The sequence below is a fragment of the Macrosteles quadrilineatus genome, unplaced genomic scaffold (genome assembly GCF_028750875.1).
Source record: "Macrosteles quadrilineatus isolate MER2022 unplaced genomic scaffold, UCM_ALF_1.0 Scaffold_6__1_contigs__length_79288215, whole genome shotgun sequence".
Classification (NCBI taxonomy): Eukaryota; Metazoa; Arthropoda; class Insecta; order Hemiptera; family Cicadellidae; genus Macrosteles; species Macrosteles quadrilineatus.
In genome coordinates, this window is record NW_026542599.1 from 67,285,632 (window position 1) to 67,306,644 (window position 21,013).

Consider the following 21,013-nt stretch of genomic DNA (forward strand, 5'->3'; position numbering starts at 1 on the left):
TCTGTGACTGGCTCACATAACTACGTTCTTTTTTAATAAAAGATTGGCTACAGCTGGTCCATATAGATAGGAAGTCTACTTCAGTAACCAATCGTCAATGTTTTTACGTAGCGTATAAGAGACAGAAGTGAATACTCAAACCGTGTTGGTTATGATGGTGTTTAAACTTAGCTACAAAGCATGGGTCTTAAAGGCCTGTGTGGAACGAATGAAGGAAAATAACGAGACAGTAAAACACAGAAATGGAAGAACTGATAAATTCCAGTTGTTGTAGCAGGATTTGAACTCACGGATCGCTAAGATTCGTTGTATGACGCACTACCGACGGACAATATGTTTGTTAAGTCTCCATATGATATGTATAATGGAACCTGTATCCTTACCTTCCATCTACCTGGGGACGGACCAAATGGGGGGTAGCGGATTTTTATCACCCTGGTATTTTACCCTCGATAGCTCGATGGATTAAACGCGGAATTAAACATATATACGTCATATATTGATTAATATGACGTATAAACAAACATCAGAATGGTAATTAATTCGAAGATTTCTTTAACGATTATACCAAACAAAACGATTATACAACCGCAGTAAAACAATGTTTTCATTTGTATTGTAACAATAACAAAATATGCATTATTGTTTCTTTAGAAATAAATGTTCACCCAATTATCATTTAAATGAGCTACTCAGTTTATTTTACATACTTATTGGCCCCAACAGTTGGCCCCAAACACTAATCCCGAACATCAACTTTAAACAGCGAATTCTGTTTACTTAGTTGAGATTACTAAATAAATAAATAAAGATAGGCGACTAAATAATGAAATGTTTACAATTTATTAAAAACAGAAATAAGACAATCAATCATTCAATTTCTAAAATTGGCCAGGGGGTAAAATTCCGGGGGATAAAAATCCGGGGGTAAAATTCCGGGGGTAAAAATCCGGGGGTAAAAATCCGGCCCGTACATCTTCAGTTGTCTAAACGCTAGTTATATGGACAGGGGGTAAAATTCCGGGTTTTATCGCTAATATAATTAATCACGCTCCGGCTATTTTCATTAGACTTCCAAACCCGCGGGGGTAAAATTCCGGCCGCTAACAAACTTTTGGCCACTCAGCTTACTACGTCATAGTGACGTCAGCTTTGCCCAGAAGGTAAAATTCTGGTGACCCCCAATTGGCCCGGGCCAGTCTTAGTCATACAAAGGGGACGCAGGTTCCATCATACATACTATAATTCTGAACCAAAGTTCTCTCTTTGATTTCCGATTTACAGAAATTAAAATGTTTAGTTTCCACAAACGTACAGAACATCACATCTACATCACACTCCAGGCTTGGCGGTGTGCGGCGGTGTTGGAAGGGTCGCCCAGGTAGTAATATGTCATTTAGCAGCGCCGACGCTACCAGCATTATCCGCCATTGTGTATTGTCCGTGAGGTCCGAATGCCTGCACGTGTGCTCTAATCATCGCTTTATTTCGGAGCTGGGACGGTAAAACCCCGACAGACCTCGTATTTATTAATTAACTCGGCAGCGTATAAATTGTGGCGGTACCTCGGGGAGACATCTACGGTGGGGCGGACTGAATGCGCTCTTTGTTTCGGATGGAGCCGAATCGCAAATTTTTCGCGCCCTTCACTCTGTTAAGGTGTAGAGATTTTTTTATTTTCTGCATTATTTCATTCGGTAGGGTTCGAAAGCGTGTCCTTAATCTAACTAATCCCCGTACCAAGTACCGGACAACACGGTTAAGCTCTTTTAGGGCGTAAAGCTAATTATACATATTGTCAGCACTGTTTTTCGAGAGAAAAATTACTTTTCCCCCACCGTTTTATTCTGAAGGCACAATTTGACTACCGTTGCTCACTTTGGATAACCCTAGCTCAAACTTAACAATATTTTAAACCCTTTCAGGTGTAGGAAACATTTTTTCCTTTTCTAAACTGCCTCATCTATTGAGTGCACACTTAACAGTTTTTGCTTACTCTCGCTAATATGCCAGCATGCATTTTACAAACCTTTTGAAAGTAGTTTCAAGCTATTCTCTTTATATCTCGATAGTAAAATGTAATTTTTGTCAATTAAAAATCTTTATGAATTAAATATTTTTTTTTAATTTTAGTTCATTGCCAATAAATATGATCGATTTTTTCATTAGTTATCTTACATTTTCCAAATAATTCAAATCATTATTAGTTATCAAATAGTTTGGCGTTAATTATTCACCACGAAAGTTCACAGAAGATTGTTGTATTAGCAGATACAGTCAAGGCACTAAAAATTGGTATTCTACAATAATTTCACTTAGAAGCTAACTAAGTACTGAACAAACTTAAACTGATCAAAAATACCAAATTCGTGAATTTCTACTGCAAACCTCAGTACAGAGATAAATACTCGACAAATTACCTTACAACACTAATTAACTTACCAAACCCGCGAATGTTATCACCTCAATGCACCATTTACCGTATCACCAAGGTCAGCAGCCTCGCATCCTGTCCATAATGGCGTAGCGTGAGTAATATTTGGCAAACACGTGTAATTTCACGGCTAATCCAAGGCCACAAAAGAAACAAACACACCGGTAGCGTAGATTACTCTAGTTGGACGCGTCGCTGAACGATTTTAATTTCAGGCCGGGAGTAATATTAATCACTCATTTATTGAGGGCCGACTGATGGCTGGAGATTAGGTACTATCTCGCCTCGGACGGTGTTTTGATTTCTATCACGGGGCCACGCCCCCGGACCGACAAAAGCCGGCGAGGCGCTCAAATGTGTTTGTGTTACCCCTAATTATAGGGCAAGTGTTTGGAGAGCCGCCGCATCACGGCAATCACGGACGCTGGAATCTCACACGGGATTCTCCGTGATCCTGAGCTGCCTTCGCTACTCGTCTGTTCGACCAAGTATCTAGCACGGTACGTTTACCACCGATACAAGATGTCTTTTGGAGCCAGTTCCTTCTAGTCCCATCAACACTCTTCTCGTACACTTTTACACACTCTCTTGCCATCTGATTTTTTAGATGCACCACTTTACCTCTCAGGGCAGCCTCTTTTATACCCAATATTTCTCATTAGGTTCAGCCTCTTTTAAGATTTCGTAGCCCTGGTGCTATCTAAGGTTCCCTAACACACGTCATTATTTCCATAGTTTTCCAAGGTACAGCGTACTTTATCATCTCTGAACGTCAGTCAATACAAAAGCATATTGGAATCAACACTTACTGAACCCTTCTTTTTTATCATCATTACTGCACAGGTAACTTAATCTCTAACCATAGGTACCTTCCACATTATAGCCTATTTTTCAATCGCTCACCACCCTGTGGTGAAACAGCAATACTGTGTTTCACCACCCTCTGGAACATAGCTTCTTTCATCACCTATATCCCTCACGTATCTCAACTACAGAATCTCTAAACATCAATGTCTTCCAAGATACAGCATCTTTTTGACATCTCTTACAACAGTGCCTTCTAAAGAACGGTCCCTTTTTTCACCACCGATACCCCTAACGTACCTCACTTGCAGAATCTCTTACTACAAGTATCTCCACGGTACAATATTTTTTTCAACCGTTTACTACCAGCTTTATTAGAGAGCTCTAAGAGCCTTCTAAGGGACAGTCACTTACAATCAAAACTCCTTCGGTTTCTCTCTTAACCCAAAGGTTCAGCTTCTCTTATAAGAGGTTAGGACCTCTTATTGCACAATATTTTCTCGTCCACATGATTCTAAAGGTTTGCGCTGGGAACGTGAGACGCAAAGAGGTAAGTCGGTACAGTACAAGATACTACTTAATTTGAGTGGTGATGCCAGGACTTGAACTCGAGAGATCACTGCAATAGTTTCTACAGTCAGTTGCGCTACATAATAAGCTTCCGATTCACTGAACATCTATATATAAGGCAAAGCCCTCACTGACTGACTGACTGACTGACTCACTCACTCACTCATCACTAATTCTCCCACTTCCCATTTACCTAGGAGGCTGAAATTTGGTACACTGATTCTTTAGGCATTAAATAGGAAAACTAAGTTGTTTTTATTCTGATCGGACTCTCGGGCTCCGCCCCAGTGGCTCTGGAGTTTCCCATGTTAACCTTATGAATACTCATTGAGCGGAGCGAGCGAAGCGAGCGAAGCTCTTTGGGATCAACTTCAATGCAAACAATATAACACCATCACTCAATAACGGCTGAACACATTTCAGCCAAACTTAACAAGACTACTTAGACTAATAATGAGATGGTTTGTAAACAAACAAATTTCAATTAAATAATGCTAATGCAATTTAAAACGAACTTAAAATTTAAAATTTTTAACATTAAGCTTATGGGACTAAAGTAGCTATGACAGTTTTTTTGTTTACAAGAAAAATGTAAACAAGAGAATCATAAGGTATTTCTGAACTTTCTATACTTTTCTTTTAAACGATTTTAAACCATTCCTATGATTTTAATAAACAAGAAAATGCCGTTAAAACATTTTTTTAAGGCACGGAATTCACTGAAAATCGAGAAAATATACTGAACTACTTTCTCAATGCGCGGAGCATAAACAAGGAGCGGAGGGATACGGACCGGTGACTACTTTCTTGGGAACCTATTTGTGTTGCCAGCTGATTAGAAACAGCCAATGTTAGAAATCAGGATTTAATAAGCGATATATCGAACCGCATCGAAATCGGTATCTAATCCGATAATACCTCATAGGTTATATTATGTTTAATTACATCGACGGTACAGTAAGTTATTACACTTATTGATAAAACGCAGATTGAACACTGATTTAGGCATGTGGGGAGGTAGGTCGGGGTTTATGAGTATTCGTGACTACATTAAGTGTTTTGAAGTAAGGTTAGATTAGGAAGGTATAGTGTAGGTTATAGGTAGGCGATCGGGTTGTTTATTTGTGTTGCACCATATAATTTTTTAACTTTTGGAATGGAATAGTTGGTTAAGGTTAAACGGGGAAACGATTTCAAAAATGCTTGCATATGGTCTTAACTTAACAAACCATCTACAGTATTCTAGCTTTGACTTTATATAAAGTCAATGATTCTAGCAAATTATTACATACTGACAAAAAGAAAAGAGAACATTTGGATTTGTACCTTTGACCATAGCAAAACTAACATATAATTATGGAATGTGAAAAGTTGTATATCATTATATACTATTCTGTAATATTAATAATTGTTCGGCAAATCCTCATTTTAATGGCTCGGCTGAAAATGGAATCTGCATTTTGTGAAACAGTAATTTGGTAACAATTCAGTTATTTCAAATGTTGATAACAGTAGCCCATCCTATACAAATACTGTTATTTGATTGCCAAGCCACGGACTATACATACGTCCAGTTACAACCGTTGATAAGTAAACCTGGGCTTATAGAAGTACACTTTTAACCACCGTATGGATAATTGTCTAGGCCTGTCCAGAAGTAGGCTACTAATTTCTAATTATATTATCTACATTGTATATTTAAGGCATGTCTTCCCTACTTATTATATTATTCTGTTTTCACTTAAATCAGCTGAATGCGATTTTACTTATTACTTATGTTTAGGCCTACATTCCAGCCATTTTATGTTGCACGGTTGAATTTAAATGTCAAATTTCCCCTCCTGTTGTTATACTTTAATACTCGTTTTTTTATAGTTACTGTTTTTTTTATACTTAAATACTTTAACCGATTGTAAGGGTGAAAAATGTAGCCGTTGCATTTGAATGTTAAATTACCTTTCTCATTTTTATACTTTACTTTTTGGATGTTAATATCAGATTCCAACTACTGTAATATTTTCCTGGTCAAAACTACCATAATGCACTTCTCGAAGAGGTAAATTTGAGTTATTATTATTTTAATCTTTAAAACCAGCATTAGTAAATAAATCTATTGACCTTTTTACATTTAGTTACTTATACAAATATTAAATCGCGTTTGTTCCGCTCAACTGGCTTTCACCTCTCTGAAAGCAACCCTAGTATTTAAATGGAATTAATGAATCTTAACAGCTGTTTCAATTAAATAAGGTTCTGTTCTATGATGTGCAATAGCATTAAAGTTACAAGGATTACCAACAGGGTGCAGCACTATTATTTTTTTTAATTTATACAACAGCTAATTTGCAACCAAAAGGTGAGTGAGCGTTCCGAAGGAACTTCAACCTGGAGTCGAGTTAGCGTAGCGAACGAGCTAACTTGAAGGCAAATGAGCACAGCGAACGAGCTCCAACCTAAAGGTGAGTGAGCGTAGCGAACGAACTTCAACCAGGACGTGATAGAGCCATGCGAACGAGCTCACTTGTGAAGTAAAACGGGGCAAAGCCCGCGGGTACAGCTAGTTTTTCTATATAACAAAATTCCTCCAGCATTTCCAAATATATAGCCAATTTCACTTCTGATAGGAACTTCTATTTCCTCACTTCAACAAGATTATGCCGATATGTAAAGTTACTAGAACATACAATCTCTTGCCTAAAACCCCCGATCATGTATAAGGAACCTCGTCCTTTCCCCTTGCATGCCGCACCCTAAAAGAAGAATATTCATTGGAATCAACGTAAACCTTTAGAATCATGTGGACATCAAAGTCCCTCATACGAGTATGGGATTTCAGAAGGTATCCATGAAGGGGAAGGACGAAGAGACTGGAGTGGGGGTGGGGGGAGATCGCCTAAAGCAAATATTGTTCTGATCTTGCCGCCAAGCCGCTTTGTCATCCACAGGCCATCCATTTGAAATTCTAATCGGATACATTATGGCGACTAAATACATACTCCGCTAAATCCATTAATAAATCCATTACAAACACAGCCCCAACTCGCACAGTCTGGTGAATTATGACAAACAAAATAAACAAAATACTCAGGTCAAGCTACACGTATTAATTCCGCTGAATTGTGTCTGGATTGGTTGCTTATTACGATTTGTAAGATTTATAGACGATTATGATATGGAAATTATGTCGTCATTATTGGTTGTGAGAAATTTATTCTCGCCTTTAGTCGCGTCATTGTGTGGACTTTTTGAAAAAGAAGTTTATGTCCAACTGGTCGTTTTCTTCTTGTAGTGACTATGCAACATAGTGTAGTTAAGTATTGTAAGTTGCTAAGTCAACAGTTATACAGCGAAGAGTAAATGGCAATAATTTACGACTGTGTTGGTCATGGTGATTGCTATGTAAAGAAGACACTTGAGTTGAAGGTGTTGTCTATGATCATCATTTTATATTATAGTACTTACTAAAGCCTGTTTTGATGTAACATTTTATATATTTCGTATAAGAAAATATTTACTTATGAATGAACTAAAGTGTTGGACTATCAGAAACTAAGATTATTCCAGTAAATAATATTTGCTTTTGGGGTCTGTTTAGTACATACACGTGAGACTTGGAATCTGTAGGTCTGCGGGTTCAAATCCCAGGAAACTACAAGGTACCTTAAGATATATTATGTGATGTCGTGATCCAGTGGCTCATAACTTATCTGTAGATAAACATTTCTAGAAAAAGATCCTAAAGAGAAAGTTATTGAAATTTCAGAACCCCGTCTACGAAAAATCTCCCGAAATTTTTAACAGTTTCTCTGTGCCTTTTCTAGATAATATTTTGAAAATTAAATTTACGAAGAAAGAAAATTACGTTGCTAATTTCCCCTTTAAAGGTATCTAGAATAACATAAATGCTGTTGAAAAGTTTAAGATGGAGAACCCATGACGAATACATAATACTTCATCAACCAGTCACAAAACCACAAAACGGATCCAAGATGACATTGAAAATCAAACAAGGTCACCACTCTTTCCCAAGATAACATTAAGATACAAAGACAGATAAATGTTGATGGATGGAACAGCTGTCTCGGAAACAGTCACCTCGGCTCTTTGATCTGATGATAATGAAGCTATAACGTCACCTACAGCTCGCGTCACGCAGTCTGTCGAGGTGTGGAGGTCCTCTACAGTGTGTTCCTTGTTTGTTTGGTGTCTGTTGATGATAATGAAGCTATAACGTCATCTACAGCTCGCGTCACACAGTCTGTCGAGGTTTGGAGGTCCTCGAGGTCGTCCTTGGAGGTCGAGGTTTGGTATCAGTGTGATCCTTGTTTGTTTGTTACCTGTTGATGATAAGGAAGCTATAACGTCACCTACAGCTCGCGTCACACAGTCTGTAGAGGTGTGGAGGTCCTCTACAGTGTGTTCCTTGTTTGTTTGGTATCTTTTTATGATAATGAAGCTATAACGTCACCTACAGCTCGCGTCACGCAGTCTGTAGAGGTTTGGAGGTCCTCGAGGTCGTCCTTGGAGGTCGAGGTTTGGTATCAGTGTGATCCTTGTTTGTTTGTTATCTGTTGATGATAATGAATCTATAACGTCACCTACAGCTCGGGTCACGCAGTCTGTCGAGGTGTGGAGGTCCTCTACAGTGTGTTCCTTGTTTGTTTGGTGTCTGTTTATGATAATGAAGCTTTAACGTCACCTACAGCTCGCGTCACGCAGTCTGTCGAGGTTTGGAGGTCCTCTACAGTGTGTTCCTTGTTTGTTTGGTGTCTGTTGATGATAATGAAGCTATAACGTCACCTACAGCACGCGTCACACAGTCTGTCGAGGTGTGGAGGTCCTCTACAGTGTGTTCCTTGTTTGTTTGGTGTCTGTTGATGATAATGAAGCTATAACGTCACCTACAGCTCGCGTCACGCAGTCTGTCGAGGTGTGGAGGTCCTCTACAGTGTGCTCCTTGTTTGTTTGGTATATGTTGATGATAATGAAGCTATAACGTCACCTACAGCTCGCGTCACACAGTCTGTCGAGGTGTGGAGGTCCTCTACAGTGTGCTCCTTGTTTGTTTGGTGTCTGTTGATGATAATGAAGCTATAACGTCACCTACAGCTCGCGTCACACAGTCTGTCGAGGTGTGGAGTTCCTCTACAGTGTGCTCCTTGTTTGTTTGGTGTCTGTTGATGATAATGAAGCTATAACGTCATCTACAGCTCGCGTCACACAGTCTGTCAAGGTCTGGAGTTCCTCTACAGTGTGTTTCTTGTTTGTTTGGTGTCGGTTGATGATAATGAAGCTATAACGTCACCTACAGCTCGCGTCACACAGTCTGTCAAGGTCTGGAGTTCCTCTACAGTGTTTTCCTGGTTTGTTTGGTATCTGTTGATGATAATGAAGCTATAACGTCACCTACAGCTCGCGTCACAGAGTCTGTCGAGGTGTGGAGGTCCTCTACAGTGTGTTCCTTGTTTTCTTGGTATCTGTTGATGATAATGAAGCTATAACGTCACCTACAGCTCGCGTCACACAGTCTGTCGAGGTGTGGAGGTCCTCTACAGTGTGTTTTTTGTTTGTTTGGTATCTGTTGATGATAATGAAGCTATAACGTCACCTACAGCTCGCGTCACGCAGTCTGTCGAGGTGTGGATGTCCTCTACAGTGTGTTTTTTGTTTGTTTGGTATCTGTTGATGATAATGAAGCTATAACGTCACCTACAGCTCGCGTCACGCAGTCTGTCGGGGTGTGGAGGTCCTCTACAGTGTGTTTTTTGTTTGTTTGGTATCTGTTGATGATAATGAAGCTATAACGTCACCTACAGCTCGCGTCACGCAGTCTGTCGAGGTGTGGAGGTCCTCTACAGTGTGTTCCTTGTTTGCTTTATGTCTGTTGATGATAATGAAGCTATAACATCAACTACAACCCGCGTCATGCAGTCTGTAGAGGTTTGGAGGTCATCTACAGTGTGTTCCTTGTTTGTTTGTTTTCTGTTGATGATAATGAAGCTATAACGTCATCTACAGCTCGCGTCACGCAGTCTGTCGAGGTGTGGAGGTCCTCTACAGTGTGTTTTTTGTTTGTTTGGTATCTGTTGATGATAATGAAGCTATAACGTCACCTACAGCTCGCGTCACGCAGTCTGTCGAGGTGTGGAGGTCCTCTACAGTGTGTTTTTTGTTTGTTTGGTATCTGTTGATGATAATGAAGCTATAATGTCACCTACAGCTCGCGTCACGCAGTCTGTCGAGGTGTGGAGGTCCTCTACAGTGTGTTTTTTGTTTGTTTGGTATCTGTTGATGATAATGAAGCTATAACGTCACCTACAGCTCGCGTCACGCAGTCTGTCGAGGTGTGGAGGTCCTCTACAGTGTGTTCCTTGTTTGCTTTATGTCTGTTGATGATAATGAAGCTATAACGTCATCTACAGCTCGCGTCACGCAGTCTGTCGAGGTGTGGAGGTCCTCTACAGTGTGTTCCTTGTTTGTTTGGTGTCTGTTGATGATAATGAAGCTATAAAGTCACCTACAGCTCGCGTCACGCAGTCTGTCGAGGTGTGGAGGTCCTCTACAGTGTGTTCCTTGTTTGTTTGGTGTCTGTTGATGATAATGAAGCTATAACGTCACCTACAGCTCGCGTCACGCAGTCTGTCGAGGTGTGGAGGTCCTGTACAGTGTGTTCCTTGTTTGTTTGGTATCTGTTGATGATAATGAAGCTATAACGTCACCTACAGCTCGCGTCACGCAGTCTGTCGAGGTGTGGAGGTCCTCTACAGTGTGTTCCTTGTTTGTTTGTTATCTGTTGATGATAATGAAGCTATAACGTCATCTACAGCTCGCGTCACACAGTCTGTCGAGGTGTGGAGGTCCTCTACAGTGTGTTCCTTGTTTGTTTGGTATCTGTTGATGATAATGAAGCTATAACGTCACCTACAGCTCGCGTCACACAGTCTGTCGAGGTGTGGAGGTCCTCTATAGTGTGTTCCTTGTTTGATTGGTGTTTATTGGTGGTAATGAAGCTATAAAGTCATTTACAAGACAACTATCGTCTGAAAATTTCTCTAGGTGTAAATGTCCTCAAAAATGTTTTCGTTCATTGGTTTGATTTTCCATTGCTGTAATAATCTAAAGATCCAGCAAAGCAATTATTTTAGGGGTGATGGTGATTTTTATGCCATCAATTGTATTGATAAAATTGAAACAATTAGTCCAGTTATCTTTTCCTTGTCTTTTTTTTACTGGTACGAGTTACAACGGATTATTTTTTTTTAAATATTAAGCTTATTATTCAGATAATCCTTAAGGTATTATACGACTGTAAAAAGTCTCACAAATCCCATCGTAACCTAAAGAATTTACGGTCGCGGGTCCGACCAGAATAATCTCCAAAATCGAACGTCGTGATGAACCGAGGCTTATTTAACGCCAGTTAAGCACAAAATGACGCCATAAATCAAACGCTATACGTCTTTACCACCGCCATCTTTTAATTATAGTCCTAATAGCCCTCACCGCCTCGCCGAAACGCCGACTGCGCGGCGCAGTGAATTAAACGGCTGTTTTACATCTTGATTTTTGATAGACGTTTGAATTTTTTTGGAAAAATATTTTGAGGGATTTGTGTTTCTGACGTATTGTCAGTCGGTTAGCTACAATTTCATAGAAGGGGAAGAAGTGTAAGCATAGCTAAAAATTTAAATAGGTATTTTAATGTCTTTACCTTTTTGTCCTTAAGAGAACTTCCTCTCTGATTAACCAACCAACTCTTCTTAGAGAAGGTAAATATACTTAACAACAAAGAACCTAGCTTGATAATGGGTGTGCTTCTAGATTAAGGGTTAGCGTCTCAGACTTCAATGGGACAGGTTCAATTCCCAGCTCCACGACACAAACGGACATTTTGAACCGCTCCCCTCAAAGCCTTTAAGTACTTCTTCGTGTAAGTCCTCCTGTAAAAATTCCACCGGCGAAGACAAGAAAAAAGGGTTAAATATCAAAAAATATTAAAGAAAAATACACGGCCACTTCTGCGATGAACAAAAAACTTCACTCCTGATAAAAATCTGTTATAAGTTGCAACTCTCTGAAAATTTTCAAAAGCATCACTGTCACACTAACGGAAATCACATGGTGAATCGTCAATCCTTAAAATATTCCTTAACTCATTCCCAACCAATCGATTCTCCAACTAGTATCTTACGTTTGCGCAACCGTCACTGAGTGGGTCCGGGTTCCATTATGGGAGAAGCGTAGGCATAAATTACACGTTGATTTACGCAAGACATTCGTCACTGAAAAGAATAACAGTTTTAATAATGGAACCGTTGCCGGTTTAATCCGTTTGTTTGTGGAGCCGCTCCGTTTCAATTTCGCGACCTCGGTCGGCGACTTGTTTATAGTCGCCATTAACAGAAACAAATTAACAGCTGGTTTATACCTCAGCGTTCGACTCCTGATTGTTTTATACGCCGATTAATTCCGCTTGTTGATCTATTTTAGATTGAACAGCTGGCCAACAAGTGTAATCTACGATTGCGGTTGTGCTTGCTCCTTGCGCGGGTTGTCATCTGTGATTTATTTCGTGAATAAGTATATTTTTTTGAGAATGAAATGAATGTAATAGTTCTGTTATAACTATGAAATACTAGCAGAGTACCCGTCCTTCGTACGGGGTCGGCTTATAAGAATAAAATGCTTATTGCAGTTATAATTGGCTTTGCGTTTGCAATGGGGGAAGATACGGTTTAGGAAAATTTGGTTCTCTTAATTTACGGTATGGTATAGTATGGCACATCTACCATAGCCATAATGTCCTACCACTGCACTTAAACAATAGAAAAAAGTAAAGTTCTCATTGTATATCACAGCTTTTTGTTGCTAGTTGGTAAAAAATAATGGTGCTGCACCCTGTTAGTAAACCTTATAACCTTTTAATAATATTTAATACCATAGAACCAACTTGTGTAGTTAAAACAGCTGACAAAATTATTCAATTTCTTTTGATTATGAATACTCATAAGGTCAACATGGGAAACTCCAGAGCCACTGGGGTGGAGCCCGAAAGGATTTTTGAGATAAGAATACGTCTATATGTTAATCGGGGATGTGAGCTATAACCATGCCAAATTTCAGCCTAATCCGACCAGTAGGTAATGCGTGATCGAACTTCAAACAAACAACAAAACAAACAAACAAACAAATAAACAAACAAACACACAAACTTTCATATCTATAATATTAGTAAGAAGATAAGATTTAAAATTTAATTATCTTAGGACGGTTTAATTGATACATGATTTGATTCAGAATGTACACATTTAGACATTTCATTTCATGTTTAAAATGTAACCAGTTAAATGAATGGAAATGTTTGGTTTGAGCCTGACAACTTGGCCTACTTTCATTTACTTATTACTATTATATAGGCCTCAACCAATTTGTTAATCAATACAACTGGAAGGGCAAATGGTTGTAAACTTAAGTATCATTAGCAAATCAATTATCTTAGTACCAAAAACTAGAGAGAGAATATAATTCTATTTTCACCTAACTTTGGTAATGTGTCATTCGTCTGTGATATATTTATGTAAATGGATGGCTTCAGTTTACATAGAAAGGATGTTTACCCTTATTTATATCCATAATGAAATTAATATCTACACCACAGTAGATTATTTTAGTCAATAGTTCTAACAACATCCTAAACACATTAGAAAACACTCCACTTTCACAACTAATAGTTTCATACTAAACACCTTTAAACAAAAACACATCGTCAAGTTTTGACAGAGTCAATTAATTTCAATCTGGAATATTCTCACAATTGAGACACATTGTTAATATCAATTACATACTTTCACATGGATTGTTTACATGTTCCCATGATCGAGCAAAATGGCGTCCATTCTGTGTGTTTGGCCAATTATCACTGAAACCGTGAGGGATCAGTCTAGACATAATAATGAGAGTATTGGCTTTGTAAGCTATACTGGTACGAATTTTAACTGACAATTTGTAAGGAAATACTTTGATTGAATCTAAGAAAAATGTTTACCGGAGTAGTGGACATCTTAAGACTTTTTAAGGTGAATGATACCCCCTCTGGCCCCTCACGTTGATGAAGACCTTTTTTTAAAGTTAACCCCATAGTGTTTTGAACGTTGTAAATTTACGTCATTCATAAATATATATAGCGATTGGTCAGCTTTCGGTGAAAACAGTTCGATTATTAAAAAAAGTTCCACAGTTGTTAGATACTGACTGCTGTACAGTATGAATGACTTAACTTTTATCAACAAACAAGTTTAAATTAACAAAACACGATTTTAAATTTGTTTTGCGGGGTTGATTTGGACCTTGCATCGTATACATTGGTGAGTATCCTCAGAACGTTTTATGATGTAGATATTTCCTGAATTCACAGTGAGGGAAATAAAGAATGGCGTTGGAAATTCTACAAAATTGAGTCTACTGATGGAAATCTTACAAAGCGTTATAAAATTGCAGAATAATTGTATCTAGTGGTGGTGTTCCTTAAAATGGTACATGTATTAACTGAAATCCTACAGATTTATAGGTACATTGTGTAATAAAACTCATACAATTCTTTCTACAGTGATATTGAGTACCTACAGAAGGTAGTGGAGGTCCCACAATATTTCAAAGTAATTGAGATCAATGTTATGGATATTCTACAACATTGTATACAGTAATTGAGATCCAACAGTATTGTATATCGTACTATGTGGATCCCACTGAATTGTGTGTCGCTGCACGAAATACTCCTTCATAACATAACACTGTATTATATCGATAAGCTAGATGTTGCAGAATTGTCAACCGTAATGAACTTCGGTATTAAACTATTTATTTTTATGTAGATAGAGTTAGCATGGCGTTATAACATGGTCGACTATCAAAATCTACTGAACGCAGAACCACTGTGCCACTGGGCACAACCGACTGTTGAGATGATTATGCAAATAAATATGTGCAGAGGAAGGCAGAGGTCGGTATAAATAAGTAGCTACGTTGAACGTACAGCGTAACAAATCGAGGATGACCTTTGCCACTTACGTACCATTCGTTACGTTTCCTCAGCTAGCTCATGACGAATCCCACCTACGCTCCCGTAGCTACCATGGTTGATTGGACTGTTGTTGAGTTAGCGTACAAATCCGCCTTGGGGAGAAATATTTTACTTTTAAAGATAGCAAAGTCGTTTATGGACCGGATTTACGTGAAATAGCAAAGTTTCAGGGAACTCATGGAATTGAGATATATTATCTAAATTTTGATGAAGAGGTGTTGTACTTGTAAGCCCAGTAAAGATTGCAATGGCATTTTAGATTTGAAATGTTTTGGAACCAGGGTACCTATTCTCTTGAAAAAGCCAGGTTATAGTTATCCAAGAAATTCAAATATATTAGGACTAACTATAAGCTATTGATTGAACTGTTGCAGTTGTGAACTAAAAGGCATATAGGCCTAAAATATCTCGAAATAGATTGGTTGTGATGATAATTTTTACAACGTAACTGGATTTCCTTGAAAGCTGGTCTTGATAAAGCTCTGAATTTAAATTCTGGATGCTTTTTCCATATTCCATTAATTACTGTTGGGGTTTAGCTGTGTAATAATGACAGGGTATGGAGCCAATAATGCACCATCTTTCTTGTAAACCGAAAAGGGTTCTCCTTGGCAAGGATAACTCTCTTTCTCTATGTATGAGAACCTCCTTCACCAAAAGTCGTGTGATAGATTTGCAATGAATTTAAGAGGAAATGCAATCCTATGTCAATGTCCGATGTTAATCTAAATGGAATACTTTCGTCTATTTAGTTGGCTCCAGGGTTTTATAAATGGATGTGGTCATATTTACGCTCTCTTAGGCTTTCGGTCCATAGCCATATTTCATCTGAATGATTTCAAAATTGGTGTTACAATCCGAGCGAATCGCAGTCTTGCTTTGCTTGCCACGAATGATTATTTGGCAGCAGCCTCCCAAAAAGGAAGGTCCATATTTGTCCAATGGTGAAACGATCAACTTTTCATCGAAGATAACTCTCACATATCCATCTTCTCCAGCCAATGCCATCAAATCTTCTCACATCCACGACAGATGTTCCCGCTGAAAAAGACATCACACCTTGCCAATCAGCCACACTAATTCCAATTCAAAGCAGTTCCAATAAAGCAGACAATTTAGTGGGTAATGAATTTCATTTGGAATTGGGTGACTGGACTTGAAGCAATAAGTTGAGTTGTAATTACTTGTGCTCGTGTGGGCAGAGTAGTTTTGACGCAGGCCGCTGCGACGGGGAGCGCTGGGATCGAGGTGCCGCCACGCTGTCTGAGAGCATCTTTCGTCTTGGGTTGATTGGATTTTGAAATGGGATTCCACACCGACAGGCGCGGGGCGGTCGTTTAGAATACCTCGGGTTGTAAATGTGTTCCACCTCTATAACCTGTGTTTGTATTCGTGTTTCTAATAGAGCATCTGCGCGCTTTTGAGATTGGCTTTGAAGTTTTTCTTTTTCATTGGAGCAGGTCGGTCATTTGTGATAAATGTAATTAACTGCCACTGTGTTAAGCAGCATTGTGTTCTGCAATAAAGTCTGCGTACTTGTGAGGCTGAGGTCATTTGTGATAAAGACACTTCGCTGCCACTTGGGGAGCGAGCTGGTCTAGTGGCAGGACACGGGTTTTCGGTGCCCGAGGTCCTGGGTTCAAATCCCACCAATCACCAATATATTTTACTATATGATAATGCTACAACCCTCTAGGACTATAGCGTCCTATAAATGTGAAGATGGGACATAAAAAATATAAAAAAAATAGCTGCTGTTTTAAGCAACAATGTGAACCATTGCGTAATGCAATAAAACACCGAGTGTCCAATTTCATTACTTTCCAAAATTATAGAACATCTGTGTGCTTGTGCAATTTGGTCTCAAAATTTACTCGCAATCTTTTCCATTTGCATTGGTGAAGTTAGTTAATTTGATACAATTTGCACTTGGAGCAGCAATAGGAGTTCAGAATTGCGTCTTACCATAAAATTGTGTGTCTAATCTAGTTTTTGTATCTCTGAATGGAGACGCATCTGCATTGTGAGATTGACCCTGAAGATTTCCCACAGTGTTTTCTATTTGCATTGCACTGTTGATTAATCAGAATCGCGTATTAGCACTTCGCAGCATCATTGGATATCCAATTTGCCTTTGTGTTTTGATAACGCATCTGCCTGCTTGTTTGATTCTGAACATTATCTCACTTTTTTCACTTGCATTATTTGTTGGTTAATGGTACAGCAATAATTATTGTCATTTTGTCTGTGCCAGGAAATTCACCACAGATTGTCTATATAGACGTTAGTACCCATTGGTGATAGTGAATGTTGGAAAAATGCGTAGTAAGAGGTTTGAATATCAAAGTATGGCGTTGTCAAAGCATTATCAGAGTAACCCTTTGTCGGGAGTACCTGTGGGATTCCCGACGAGAGCGGCTCGGCCAAGACTCAAGACTGGTATTGGAAGCCGTTGTGTTTTATTGCAAGACCCCTCCCCTCCCCCTTCCCACCTCGTCGGCATCTTTGGTTCACGCCGATGTGAGTTATAGGGTGCGGCTCGAGGCACCCTCAATGATGAGGCTTCTAAATTATTTTCCACTTAGAGGTTCGGAGGAGCAGACGTAAGTTATGCAAATCGGCCAACTGTGACTTACTGACACATAGATCGGGCAAATAGCTGGCTGAAATATCTTATAACGACTGATCTATGGGGTTTTGATGGGGTTCGTTCGATATATGACACGTTGTGGCGTTTGTGGCATAATTGCTGGGATTTTCTGTCACGATTGTGGCTATTTGGGATTTTAGTAGCCGCAGAAGTGTGTTTAGTTTCTATTTTCGATTTTGAGTATTCTATGTTTACTATTACCAAAGAAGATGGGGAGATAAATTCAATTCTACTCAATTAAGAGTGGAGTGATACATTGTGTATTGTGTGGTCTTGGTACTGACAAAGACTAGCTATTCTTTAGCCAGGACCATTAAAAGATTAATGATCAAGGGGAGCTGGGTCGAGTTTCAAACTATCAAAAGCTACTGCCTTTACTCAAGATCGGACCTCTTGAATGTTACCCAAGGATTATAACCACTAAATTAATCAGCTAGAAATCAGAAGTGTTCATTGAAGTTTTCAAAATATTGTCTATCCGGGACAAACATTGTTGCAAATAATTTATTATCCAAAAAATCGCCCAAAAGCATTTACAAAAGATTATTTGTCGTAGTAGAACTTTCTTAATTTATTGATACGTGGCCCCGTCTTAATGAACCAGTTGTAGGTAATTACCCATTCAAATATCACGGTACTTGAATAAGTTGATGATTTTGCTATTAAGTTTGAAACATTCAATCTACGTGAGTGTCTGACAGCGAAACATCTGACAATTGGTTAGTGTGAAAATAAATCATCAACAATTTGTTATTCGAACAAAGAATTAATTTAACTTTCACCGTTTATAGAGCAAAAACTTAAAAATATCCAACAAAGAAGGCATACTTCGGTTTTCCCACTTCACTAATGTATTATTTTGATTTGGATCTTTTGGCAGGCACAATGAATAATCATAAAGTAGGTTAATTTTATCCATCTACACCGTAGTCTCTACTCCTGCTGTATTATTCCTTAACAATTTATAACTTAACCCTTTCGTATTATGGTCACGTTTTAATATCACAGCCAATGTAACATACCAATCTGCTTGCATTAACCTTGTTATTTTGCCACGAACACTTTAAAATATATCTTAGCCATCATAGCCACTTGAACTATTTCACATCGAGGTCTATTCCAGTAGCGTTTACGACAAACCAGGCTATCATCGCGATCTAGTAGGACCTGTCCGTGAACTTTCATATAAGGACACGTCTCAGCCTGTATTTAGGCGTTGTTACTTTTCCATTATTGAAAATTACCCCTTATTTTTACCATAATAAATGACCTACCGCTCTACTAATTCAATAAGTGTTGCGTTACCACGAGCCTAAGGCCGTAACTTAGTGGCCAGTGGCCTCAGGCCTGCTTTGTGTTTGCCCTGCAGACGGCGATGCAAACATTACAGAAAATTACAGACCAATTTCTCTACTGGGCGGTGTTTGGGAAATCTCTACACTTCTACGCCCGCGGATAGGTTATTCTATTCAGTGGAGGCTATTTTCAGATGTTTGGAGTTATTGTTGATGGAAAACTAAGGGGGTTTATATAGTGAGTTTTTTCGGAGTTTGCAAGGAGACTTCTGAAATCTTGAATTGTAAATTGAGTATATAAAACATGGTTAATTTGTCGTATTTTACACCTTAAAAATTGTGTTTTCATTCGTTGATTCAAAAGGTAGAAACCAAAACACAATTATATACACACAATACATACAACAGTATCCAAACGCATTTGTGTACCTGAAATGGAGGGAGGTAGTACAATTATTTAGTTATAATTCAGAGAATAAAATAATGGATACTTTCCGACGCTCCATACCTGTGAAGATTGAAGAAATCTTACAAATAATCATAAATCCCTTGATAAACGGTTATGAACGAAAAAATATATTGTTGAGGCGCAGTTCACAGTCGGTCTGGAGATGACCCCATAGTTTACCGAAATATATTCTTGTAATAATAAAGTGTTTTTTTTTTTTTTTTTTTTTTACAGAAAATGTTTCTAAGCGAGTGCTTATCAACAACACGTTGAACAATAGTTATGAAAACACCACTTTGTTGTTCTACAGAAACGTATTTTGTGTACTATATTTTAAACTGAACATTAATTCACGGTGAATGTGTAGAACGGAGTGAGATGGTCACTGGTCAGTACTGTAACTGACTGAGACCAATTTTGTTTCTTCAGCCAGGACCACAGGACCAGCCCAATAATTTAGGACAACAGGGTCACAGAGTGTCAAATTTGACAAATGATATTTTGAAATACTGTGGACGGTTTAATCATATTAATTTTAATATCTAAATCAAAAGATGGACTTACTTCAATAGAGACCAAGCTGAATTATTAGTAGAGCAATCTATTTAAACTACATTTTTTTAAACCAACACTTTTCGAATTTTTACAAACGTGACCTTTGAGTATGCCAAAGTTATACGAGCTTAACATTCCTAAAGTTTTCTGAACAATTACTATTCACGGTCACAAAAAGGTAAAATTCATATTTTCTCTTGACAAATAATATTTTTGTGGTTTCAACATTCATCGTGTTTTTTTTAGTACCCACCGGCATCAATGGAGACCAAAGTAGTATGAATCAAAACCAGATTTTTTTAAATATTTGACTTGACTCAACAGAAGCTGAACACCATTTATCTTGTTTCAGGGGAAGGATCCAGTAGGGCGACAGTACAGGAGCTGCCAGACGACTGGACACCACCAGTAGGGCTGAGCCCCCGAGATAGGGACGCCGTGGACGACCCTAAGCCACTGCCTCCCCTTGGACCGACCCCCCTGGTGCAGCCCCCTGCCACCCAGCCTCTGCCGAGACCGCCATTCTGGATACGCTAGCTTCAACTCCGTCTAGTGAAAACTATTGACAGTTTGCACTTTTAACTTCGACTCATTCATGTGTAAAAAATCAAATATTGTTATGAATTGTGATGTCAACGATTATTAGTCTTCTAAGATGTATTTATTAGTTACTTTAATTCGATTGTTCAGTGACGTATTGCAAACACAATGTGATAGATTTTGTAATAAGTGAAAATGTATAAATATATTTCATTTGTGGCAGTTTTGGCAAAAAAAATATACCAAAATAACGAACGAACTGATGATACGACGAATACGAAATTTAGACTCTTTTCACTTGGAAGCATAGATTAATTATTTTAAAATTCTATAAGGAAAAAATTATTCTCTGTTGTAAATTAGTGTTCTAATAATGTTACATTACTATTTTACATTTTCCTATTTTTATTTATACAAATATTTATATATATTTTTAGAAACAACAATTGCTAAAGCAGATAGTAAAAGAACAGCACACACGATGTCAAATTAAAACTAATTGGAGAAAGAGTTTTAGGCCTATATTAAAATTTCCAAACGAATTCTTGTACAATTAATTAGGAAACGAACCACACAGGGGGCAGTTGTTTTTTTGCACTCAAGCTATTTAAACTACTATGTTTTTATAAAAGAGGCC

At 38.4% G+C, this 21,013-nt stretch overlaps 1 protein-coding gene across 1 annotated transcript in view; it reads left to right on the forward strand.

Moving 5' to 3' along the window:
* The window catches only part of LOC128996886 (protein lin-31-like), a 45,116-nt gene extending 24,482 nt beyond the window's left edge, over positions 1-20,634 (forward strand). The window contains exon 2 of the mRNA XM_054422413.1: positions 20,189-20,634. Within this exon, the coding sequence (XP_054278388.1) occupies positions 20,189-20,373 (185 nt within the window). The 3' untranslated portion in view covers positions 20,374-20,634. The remainder of the gene's footprint in view (positions 1-20,188) is intronic.
* The last annotated feature ends 379 nt before the right edge of the window (positions 20,635-21,013 follow it).